Raw genomic sequence first — 12,018 nt, 5'->3', positions numbered from 1 at the left:
AGAGCATTGTACCTACCCTAATCTAGCCAATCAGCCACCTTCCACTATTGACTAAGAACCAAAAAAAGGGTACAATACACCATTAAAAGGTACCACATCAGAAAGAAGTAGATACATAGCACTGATTAGGTATGTTCCTTTGCTTTTAGGTATAACACTAGTTGTGAAAAAGTGTAAAATTGCTACACTAAGTTGTTTCTTTGCTGGATGTAGTGGTACACTAAGTTGTTCCTTCGAAAAGTGTAGCAAAAAAAGTAGTCAAATCTACACCTAGTTCTGAGAGGGTGGCTAACTACACTCGTCTTTCTCAGTATCATCCAACGGAGTTTGACAACTGTTTAACTGCCAGATGTGTTTTTTTACAAAAAAAAAATCTTTTTATCCATTATACAGTAAGTCTCAGTTAATGGAACTAATGACAGAAGCCTAGCAATCAATGAAAGAATCCAGACAGGAAACAGAAACTACTAGAAATACAATTTTCTCAAAGATAAGAAGCTTACTCAGAATACTAAATTGAAAATTTACAGAGCAGCAATTAGACCAGTAATCACACATGGCGCTGAAGTAATGTGTCTGACACAGAAAGATGAAGAAAGACTGAGGATCCTAGAGAGAAAAATAATTCGGAGGATAGCAGGCCCACTAAACTTGTGTAATAATGAATTTAGAAAACTGATGAACCACAAACTAAGAGAACTTTTGAAATGAGAAGACGTCAGATTTATTAAGGCACAGCGACCCAGATAGATGGGACATATAGAAAGGAGAAATGCAGAAGCAGTTATCAAGAAAATTATCAAATGGAGACCTGTATCAGGCAGACCACGAGGAAGACCCAAAACCAGATGGGAGAACCAGATAGTCAAGGACCTTAAGAAGATGGGAGTTAGAGAATGGGTAATCATAAGCAAAAACAGGAATGAATGGAGAAAAATTGTAGAAGATGCCAATCACACAATCAATTGTACCGGGTGTCCCAATAAGAATGGCTCTCGGCCATATCTCTTCTTCTTGTGGTGCCTATCCTTTACGGATGTTGGACACTAACATGGCTATTCTGACTTTGTTGACTGCTGCCCTGAAAAGTCCGGTAGTGGTTAAGTTAACCATTTTCGCAGGTTATGCAGCCAGGATATTCTTCTTCGTCCTGAACCTCTTTTCCCATGCACTTTACCTTGAAGTATGGTCCGAAGTAGGTCATACCGTTGTTCATTGAGCATTATATGGCCCAGGCATTCCAGTTTGCGACGTTTTATCGAGCTCTTTACCCATTCTATGAAGAACTTCTTCGTTGGTAACTCTGTCTATCCAGGAAATCCTCAACATGCGTCTATAGCACCACATCTCAAATGCTTCGAGTCTCTTCAGTGATGCTTCAGTTAAGGTCCATGACTCCACGCCATATAAAAGAACGGAGAATACGTAGCATTTTAGTAAACGAACTTTTACTTCCAATTTTATATCATGGCTGTTAAAGATTTTTTTTTATTTTGACGAAAGCTGATCTTGCCTTCTCGATCCTTATCTTAATTTCCGTCGATTGGTCCCATTGTTCATTTAAGTTTGCACCCAAATAACAAAAGTTGGTGATTTGTGTTATAGGTTGTTGGTTAACTAGTAATTGACCAGGTGGCATCCTATATTTGCTTATGACCATGTATTTGGTTTTTTTGATGTTAAAATCAAGCCCAAACCTGCTACTTACTTCTGCCACCCTGGAGACAAGTGTCTGCAGACCTTCAAGACTGTCTGCAAAAATGACAGTATCATCAGCGTATCTTATGTTGTTCAATCGTTCTCCGTTTATAAGTATTCCCTCGTCTATGTCCGTTAGCACTAGGTTCATAATGTGCTCTGAATATGTATTGAACAATAATGAGGACAATATACATCCCTGTCTCACACCTCTTTTTATCTTTATGTCGTCTGTTAACTGATCCCCTACTCTAACAGCTGCAGTTTGTTCGTAATAGATATTGTTTATTATACGGCGATCTCTGCTGTCTAGATGGATTGAATTTAATATTTTCATCAGTTCGTCATGTTTTATTCTATCGAACGCTTTCTGGTAATCAACAAAACACACATATATATCACAATTCACGTCTCTACATCTTTGAAAGAGAACTTGTATTGCAAAAAATGCCTCTCGAGTACCCAATGCATCCCTGAAGCCAAATTGTGTGTTTGTCATGTGTTCTTCACCCTTTTTATATATTCTTTTATGTATAATTTTTAAAAAAGTTTTCAGGAGATGGCTCATAAGGCCATTCGATAATCTTGCACATTTTTTTGGCATTGGGTTTTTTAGGGATTGTTACAAAAGTTGACCTTAGCCACTGTTGGGGTATTTTTCCATATCTCAGGAACCGTTTATAGTACAGCTTTGAGAAAAAAATATTTATAACAAAAGTTGCCTACCGCTAGAGGGCGTAATTGAATATCAAAAATTAAAAAATCAAAATGTTACAAAATTTACCTAATGAAAGGGCACTGGAAATCCAATCATCGTATTCGTCATAAAATTCTGCGCATATTTGATTTCACAAGTTTAAGTCTACCTTTGCAAATAAGAGGTGGGGGTGAGTGGGAACCTTCTTATGAAAAAATGGCTGTAAGTCCGGTTCTGCTACATCAAATTTTGCATACTTGGTCTTGTTGAAAACAGCTCTTTTTCGTCAATGTAAGAGTCTTATTTTCGAAATAGCCTAATAAGTAATATTCCAGCTAGTAGGCGTTATTTAATTATTTTCGGAAATCTAGTTTTCTTTGGAGAATATTAAATACAAAAATACAAGTATGCATTTTCAACGAAAACATTTCGTTTATAAATTCGCAAGCAAAAGTGTGTGTGTGTGTTATTGCGTTGCCGCTCCTGCAATACTCAGATCAGACTTATCGATGGATTCTTATGAAGTTTTTTCTTCTGAATCCAAATTTGAAAACGGCATTTCGATATTTCTAACCGTCTTCGAGATAATCGACCTCAAAGTCTAAAATGTGACGTCACAATCGTTTTATTTTCTTCCGACACACTACACGTCCAGCTGAAATCGTTGCTATTAAGTAGGCTAGTTTTTTAATCTCGATTTGTTAAGCAAAGCATAGGTTATTTACATTTGAGTTTGACACTTCGTGAATGTCAAACTAAATTTTAAATTAAGTATTAATAAAACATCAATGACATTTGATAGTGAATTTAATTATTATATAAAATAAATAAGATGTTTAAAAATACAATTTGAGTATATTTTAAAAGCAATAATTTATTAACAGCTTTAAAAATGTTTATACGAGTATACGGCCTCCCCTTTATGATAAATGGACTGTTCCATTTGCTATGAAATTAAAATATAGTCGGTTCGCTAAACTCGACACAACTGGCTAGTGATTTTAGAAGGTAAATTTTTTGTTTTTTGCGAATTTTGCCAAAATTAGCAAAATTACTAATGATTTAGTAATTATTAACTAATTAGTAATCATTTTTTTGCCCAATTGGCAAAATTATTGACTAAAATCACTAGCCAGTTGTGTCTAAGTTTAGCGAACCGACAGTATATGAAACAATATTGTTTGGTATAAAAAATTATGGTCTGATATGTGCAATTACAATCTTCTAATGGAAAAAAATATTTGAAGATTTTTCTCAAATTATGGACACCAACAACATTTCCATTAATAACTCTTTTATTTTTAATTTGACGAAGAAAAGTTATTCTTCATAAAAAGTTGTTCATGTTCTATGATTTATGATGCAACCATGACATATAAAATTTTATTAATTTTATACGAGGTATATAAAAAATATGAATTTCGATCAAGAGTAAACTACCTTTATAGTTCATAATATTTAAATTAGAATGATATAATTGCACATTAAAACATAATTATTAATTCTAAACTACTTTTCATAATAGCAATTTTCCATATTATGAATTAAAATACGTAAATAAACAAAGTTTTCGTTATGATAATGCACGCATTTTCAGCTTGTTAATCCTGTATTACAAAATTAGACCAAATTAGCCACATAATACCGAAAACCGCATGTCGATACCTTTTTTCTATCTCGAGATATCTTAAGAAACGTGTAAATTTTAAACAACTGTTAATGTCACCCGTAAACGAAGTTAAGGAAAATTAGTGTGCTATGGAAAAAACAAAGAAACATTTTTCAGATGTAAACGTATATAATTAATTAAAACAACAATAAGACAAACAACACTATAAAATATAACAAAGAAATAAAACAACTACTTACTTAGTGACGACCTAAATGTTCAAATTGTTGCCCATCATTTTCGATGCCAGCATTTACTCTTTCAAGTGTAGATTGAACAGTAGTCTCAATTTCTGCTTTCGCAACACTTTGAATGGCGTTTCGTATTCTCTAGATTCTAGATCATGTTATCTCGAGTAGTAGACCTAGCGGCAAAAACAAGGTCTTTAATCCGTCCCCAAAAATAAAAGTCTAAAACAGTTAAATTTGTTGTTATTCAATATACTCTTGAAAGAGTAAATGCTTGCATCGAAAATGATGGGCAACAATTTGAACATTTAGGCAGTCACTAAGACTAAGTAAGTAGTTGCTTTTATTTCTTTGTTATATTTTATAGTGTTGTTTGTCTTATTGTTGTTTTAATGAATTATATACGTTTACATCTGGAAAATGTTTATTTGTTTTTTCCATAGCACACTACTTTTCCTTAACCTCGTTTACCGGTGACAGTAACCATTTTGTTTAAAATTTACACATTTCTTAAGATATCTCGAGATAGAAAAAAGGTATCGACATGCGGTTTTCGGTATTATGTTGCTAATTTGCTCTAATTTTGTAATACAGGATTAAAAATGCATACTTGTATTTAATATTTTCCAAAGAAAACTAGATTTCTGAAAATAATTAAATAACGCCTCCTAGCTTGAATATTACTTATTAGGCTATTTTGAAAATAAGACACTTACATTGACGAAAAATAGCTGTTTTCAACAAGACCAAGTATGCAAAATTCGATTTAGCAAAACCGGACTTACAGCCATTTTTTCATAAGAAGGTTCCCACTCACTCCCAGCTCTTATTTGCAAAGGTAGACTTAAACTTGTGAAATCAAATATGCGCAGAATTTTATGAAGAATACAATGATTGGATTTCCAGTGCCCTTTCATTAGGTAAATTTTGTAAAATTTAGATTTTTTAATTTTTGATATTCAATTACGCCCTCTAGAGGTGGACCTACAATTATGAAAATAATTTCCAGGCTTTTCCCGAGGCAACTTTGGTTATAAATATTTTTTCTCAAAGCTGTAATATAAACGGTTTCTGAGATATGGCCGAGAGCCAATCTTATTGGGACACCCGGTACAAGGAAAATGTTAATGCGGACTGGTTCTCTGCGACAAATGAATCGGAAAAGCCCAAAGATGCCATGATGATTATACAGTAAGTATTTGCTGGTAATATTCTCTCACTTTCAAATGAAGTGTTACTTGCAGCATTTCTTGAAGGTCTTTCCATTTTTTACATTGTATGGTAGCCTATGTTTTTATTGGACTTATGGGAAAGATCTTAAATAAGTTACACAACTTTTGAGATATGGAGAATATTACAAATATTGATATACCACTCCAGATAATATCGAGAGCTTTAAAAATGCAAAATCATAAATGTTTTAAGTGCATTTCCAATAAATATTAAATTTTGTACTTACTTGATAATATATTCAAGAAAAACATTGTTTAGCATACATCCAGTTAATGTTAATACTATTGCTTGAGCAGCTTTCGCGGACATTTCTAAAAAGTAGAAACAATATTTCATTTATATATTTAATTTTTTATTAAAGTTAATTGACATATTATAACGTTTATTTATATATTGCGAACATACTCCAGAATTTAGAATATAAAAGTAACTAACAAAGAAACCTGTTAAATGAACAAAGTTTTGGGTGGTATTAGTTATTTGCAACTCCAACAACTACTTAGTTGATTTTTCAATGTTTATTTTAATACTTTACAGGTCCCACGTCAGGTTTTAGCTTTTATTTCATTGCTAAATGAACAAAATCCTGGGGTCACTTAACTACTGTTGTTGTGAAAAATGTTCAACTATATAATATATTAATCATTAGTTATACAGCAAGCATAAAGACCAATGGTAACACGACAAGGCCAACTGAAATATAACTAGGAGTCAGGCAGGGTTGTGTGCTATCATCGATACTGTTTAACATGTACTAGGAGGTAATATTTGCGAACGCTTTATCTCGCTTTTCAGAAGGTATCAGGATAATCGGGGAACGAGTAAATAACACCTGTTATGCAGATCGGTTCATTAATAGATCATTATTGCAGATTAGATTTGCAGATCATTAATAGAAGGTTTAGAAACAGTATTACATCTGCAAAAACATACCCAAGTGCAGACGCAGCAACTAACCATAATCTGCTCTGTGCTGGATTCAAACTAAAACTAAAAAGAATAAAAGCCCCACAACGCAGAAGAAACCTAATACTCGACTCCTAAGAAATGCCGTAATAGCAGATGAGTTCGGAAATAAGATAAATCGTGAGATTAAAAAACAGTTAGAAAGATCTGAACAAGAAAATATCGGTCAAAATCTAGATATCATGAATTCCGCCATGGTCACCATAGCAAACGAAGTTTTGAAACCAGAAAAAGACCCAATAAAGAAAAAGGATTGGATGACCGATAAAATACTAGACCTTATTCAACAAAGAAGAAATTGGAAAAACAAAGACGAGATTCGGTATAGAGAGATATATCGACAAATAAGATACGTGGTTAAACGAGCAAAAGAGGACTGGATGGAACAAAGATGTCGTGAAATGGAAGAACTACAAAGAAAACATGACGAGTTTAATATACATAAAAAGCTTAAAGAAATTACCTACACTCAGAGAAAAAGAACTCCTCACTTTATGAGAAACTCCAAAGGTAACATAATTCTCGACTTGGATGAAAAAAAGGAAGAATGGACTAACTATATAAAAGAGCTCTTCCTGGATACGAGGCCACCACTTAACACCACAAAGTATACGAATACTGGTCCTAGTATTTTAAAAGCGGAAGTAGAGAAAGCCATCAAACAGAGCAAAAATGGGAAATCTCCAGGCCCTGATCAAATACCATCAGACTGGCTCAAACATCTGGATGTAATGTCTCACAATTAACAAACATTTATAACCATATATACGAGACTGGAATGATGCCACAGATATGGTTGGAGTCTACATTTATTCCACTCCCAAAAAAACCTAATACATCATCATGTAAAGACTTTAGACTAATTAGTCTCATGAGCCACTCTCTCAAGCTACTTCTTAAGATAATTCTTAATAGAATCAAGCAGAAATGTGAAGAGACAATGGGAAACAAACAATTCGGTTTCAGAGAAGGATTGGGAACAAGGGAAGCTTTGTTCTCAATGTTAACATTACTTCAACGATCATGGGAAGTACAGAAACCAATTTACGTCTGCTTTATAGATTTTGAGAAGGCGTTCGATAGAGTTCAACATGATAGGTTGTTTGAATATCTAGAAATGATTGGAATAGATGATAAAGATCTGAGACTTTTACAACATCTATATTGGAATCAAGAAGCTTCTATTCTGGTAGACGGCAAAGAAACAGACAAAATTTGCATTCAAAGAGGTGTCAGACAGGGTTGTGTGTTATCCCCAACTTTGTTTAACGTATACTCAGAAATAATTTTTAATGAAGCCTTGGAAAGACAATGTGGAGTTCGAATCGGGGGAGAAACTATTAACAACATCAGATATGCAGACGACACCGCGATCATGGCTGAAAATATCGAAGATCTTCAATTCCTTATTGATCGAGTCACTAGAGAATGCTCCAATAACGGACTTAACATAAATGCAACAAAGACAAAGTTACTTGTGGTTAGTAAACAAGACGTCGGCCCTATGCAACTAATTGTCAGTGATGAATCAATAACAAAAGTTAACCATTTTAAATACCTAGGATGTTGGATAAACGAGACACTAAATCCGGATGAAGAAATTAAAACTCGTATAGAAATTGCAAGAGGAGCATTTATGAAACTTAGATCTATTCTGAGCAACTCTCAGCTGAATTTACAACTAAGAATCAAGTTCCTAAAATGTTATGTGTATCCTGTATTACTATATGGATGTGAAACCTGGATCATGAAGGTTAACATGATGAACAAATTAGAAGCCTTTGAGATGTGGTCGTATCGTAGAATGCTCAGAATATCTTGGGTTCAACGCATTTCAAACAGAGAAGTCTTAAACAGAGTAGGTCAAGGCGAAGGTGACTTAATGAAGATGATAAAAAAGAGAAAACTTGAATATCTGGGGCATATAATGAGAGGTAGCAGATACAGGATGCTGCAGTTAATACTCAATGGAAAGATCGACGGAAAAAGAGGAATTGGTCGAAAGAAATATTCATGGCTCCGAAACCTTCGTCAATGGACTGGCTTATCAGCAGATCAATTGTTACATGCCGCACAAGATCGAGAACGATATCGGCAAATTGTTATGGAAGCTACCCACGCCTAAAAATTTGGGCACGGTACTTAAAGAAGAAGATGCAGATCGGCAACTGGACAGGCATAACTAACACTGGCGAACTTTTGCATGGTGCAAAAGACAGATGTCTGACCATAAGAAGATGCAGATGACACTGTTTTAATGACTGATTCGAACTTTAGTCTCCAGGTACGGTTACATAGGGTCACTGAGAGTTGTGAGAAAGTGGGGATGAAAGTCAATACTGTGAAAACCAAAGTTATGAAAATTCAATAGAGCAAAAATTTACTTCTTCCAATATATATGTGAATCACCAACAGTTTGAATACATAAACCAATACAAATATCTTGGTTGCTGGTACAACAATCAACTTAATTATAAACAAGAAGTAAGAGCTAGAATAGAGGTAGCCCAACAAAGCTTTATCAAAATGAAAAGCTCATTTTGTAACAGTAGCATTAATATCAGCCTTAGACAATGTTTTCTGCATTGCTATGTATGGTCATATTATACACACAGAAATAAGGAGAAAGATCAGAGAGGCAAAGGAAAGATGGTATAGTGACAGATGCGCAGAGATTGAACAGTTGGTAGAGAAACATGATAACTTAAACCTTCATAAGAAAATTAGAGAAATAACAGGCACAAATATTACGAAAAAATCAAACATACTGCTGGATAAAAACGGCAAAATAATTATAGACGTCGGTGAAAGGCTTAAAAGATGGCAGAAATATATTCAAGAGCTATTTAAAGACGAACGGACTGAGATAGTACTAGAGCAGGAAAAGGTCGACAACGGCCCAGACATAACAGAAGATGAGGTATTAGAGGCGATAAAGCGAACAAAGAACAACAAGGCAACAGGTCCTGACCAAATACCTGTAGACATAATACGGTTAATAGAAGAACAGTAAATTGGAATATTGGTCGACTTATTTAATACAATATACAGTACAGGAATCATTCCCAGAGATTGGCTGCTGTCAACGTTCATAACACTGCCAAAAAAACCAAACGCAAAAGAATGCCAAGACCACCGGATAATAAGATTAATGAGTCATACACTCAAAATATTTTTAAAAATTATACACCGGAGAATACATAACAAACTTGAGCAGGACATAAGCGACACGCAATTTGGATTTAGAAATGCAATGGGAACGAGGGAAGCCCTGTTCGCTGTAAATGTACTTGTGCAAAGGTACATGGATGTTAATCAGCCAGTATATATGTGTTTCTTGGATTACAACAAAGCCTTCGATAAGGTCAGACATAACCGCCTTATCGAATTACTTGAAAAGAAAAACTTAGATATGAGGGACATCAGGATCATTAGTGCTATCTATTATAATCAGATCGCTGTGGTAAAAGAGAACAACGCCTTTTCAAATGAAATACAGATTGAGAGGGGCATCAGACAGGGCTGTGTCCTGTCTCCTACTTTGTTCAATTTGTATTCAGAGGAAATAATCCAGGAAGCACTAGAAGACCTAACCACGGGAATAAAAGTAAATGGCCGACCAATCAATAATATACGGTTTGCCGACGACACTATTTTATTAGCCGAGTGTCTTGAAGATTTACAACAAATGGTTGACAGAGTGGTAGAAGTCAGCCAAGAAAACGGATTGTCCCTAAACACAAAAAAGACACAATTTATGGTAATCACAAAAGCTCAACAGCGCCAAGAAAGCATAACAATACATGGAAAACAAATTAAAAAGGTTGAAAAATATAAATATTTGGGTACAATAATTAATGAAACTAATGAGTACACAGAAGAGATTAAAGCAAGAATAGGACAGGCAAGAAATGCTTTCAACAAACTGAAAAAAGTACTCTGTAGCAGGGACATTACAATTTCTTTAACCCGCCATTACACGCGCTATGAGGGAATCCCTCACCATATTTGTTTATAACCAATGAAATTGTGTAAACTAATACGATAACCTTAAGCACCCAGGAATGCCTTTAGCATGGTTCACGAGAGGGTATGAATAAGTTATAGAATATTTCAGGCGGTCAGTGTGCTGTGTGATAGTTGAAAGAAGAGACATCCCTCTTCAAGTGAGGGAATTCCTCACTGCGCGTGCAATCACGGTGAAATCACATTTCTGTTATCTCAAAGAAACTTTTAGGTTTTTATTTAATATTTAGATAGGTTTAATTAAAATATTATTGTTTGGATTAGGTTAGGAACAGTGGCACACCGAGCGGGGGGTTTGGGGGTTAAAATCCCACCCAGAGCATATAGAAATATATATAAAAGAAAGTAGGAAAATGTCACTTGTCTTTCACAAATAACACAAAAATCTTTCGGTGCCCAAGCAAACCCCCCTCCCCCCCCCAGAGGAAAATTCTAGGTGCGCCACTGGTTAAGAACCCATTTTTATATTTACCTATTCCAATTGGGAAATAAGCCACAATTTAACTTGAAAAATTGATTTTATTGACGTTTCGAATTCCACCTCGGACGTCGTTATCAAAATACAAAATATTAATAGTTAATTACATAAATGCCACAAAGAAATAGCTTCAGAACAGTTCTTAATTTTAATTTGTATTTTTAGTAAAATGAATTCGCGTAAAGAACGTTAATTTCTTCAGAGGCTTGCTGAAATTGAAAATTAAGAAAACTTGCTTTTGATCTATGTATATTATTTTTACTTTTGTTTTGTTAAATTAATAAAAACAATTGGTTTACGAGACTTTCTATAATATGTGAGTACAACCCATTTTATATTTATACATGTTGACATTCATTCTTCCTCGAAATAAGTCGAATTTATGTAGGTGAGGGCGACGCTCATACGCGTGCAACCACGTCACAATAGAAGACGCGTGTAACGGCGGGTTAAAGATAAGACTTCTGAGATGCTACGTGTTCTCCGTATTATTCTATGGGTTGGAGGCTTGGACATTAAAGAAGGATGTTTCGGACAGATTAGAAGCCTTCGAGTTATGGGCCTACAGAAGAATATTAAGAATAAGTTGGGTGGATAGAGTCACGAACATCGAGGTGTTGAGAAGAATGGGAAAAGATAAAGAGGTTTTAAATACAGTTAAAGTCAGAAAACTACAATATCTGGGACATGTTATGAGGGGCGAGCGTTATAACTAAAGACCGGATTATATGTTTTTTGCATATCGATAACCATCAAAGATACAATCAAACGCTTCAGGATGTGGACGAATTATGATAATTAAAGGCGTTTGACACTAATTTAATTTTACATATTTAGAATATTTTCGGTTTTTTAACATATTTTGATGGTTTAAACATATTTTCGATCGGTTGACATATTTTGGCATATTTTTAACATATTTTGGCATATTTTTAACATATTTTGACATATTTTGACATATTTTTGGATGTAAACAGCTTGACACAGTTAACCATGTAACAATGGTTAGGTTTATAAATGATGCATTCATGAACTTTTTCCTTCCCGACATTGTTCCAGCTAA

General features: G+C 34.5%; 1 protein-coding gene across 4 annotated transcripts in view; it reads right to left on the bottom strand.

Annotated features, from left to right (window-relative positions):
- LOC126893418 (UDP-xylose and UDP-N-acetylglucosamine transporter) overlaps positions 1–12,018 on the bottom strand; it is a 90,354-nt gene that overhangs the window by 27,693 nt on the left and 50,643 nt on the right. For all 4 annotated transcript variants that reach the window (XM_050663583.1, XM_050663580.1, XM_050663581.1 and 1 more), the window contains one exon: positions 5,712–5,796. In XM_050663583.1, coding sequence (XP_050519540.1) covers positions 5,712–5,794 — 83 coding nt within the window. In that variant the 5' untranslated portion in view covers positions 5,795–5,796. The remainder of the gene's footprint in view (positions 1–5,711; positions 5,797–12,018) is intronic.

The sequence above is a fragment of the Diabrotica virgifera genome, chromosome 10 (assembly GCF_917563875.1).
Source record: "Diabrotica virgifera virgifera chromosome 10, PGI_DIABVI_V3a".
Taxonomy (NCBI): domain Eukaryota; kingdom Metazoa; phylum Arthropoda; class Insecta; order Coleoptera; family Chrysomelidae; genus Diabrotica; species Diabrotica virgifera.
Note: the sequence above shows the minus strand (reverse complement) of the source record. Positions and strands in the feature narration are given on the sequence as shown.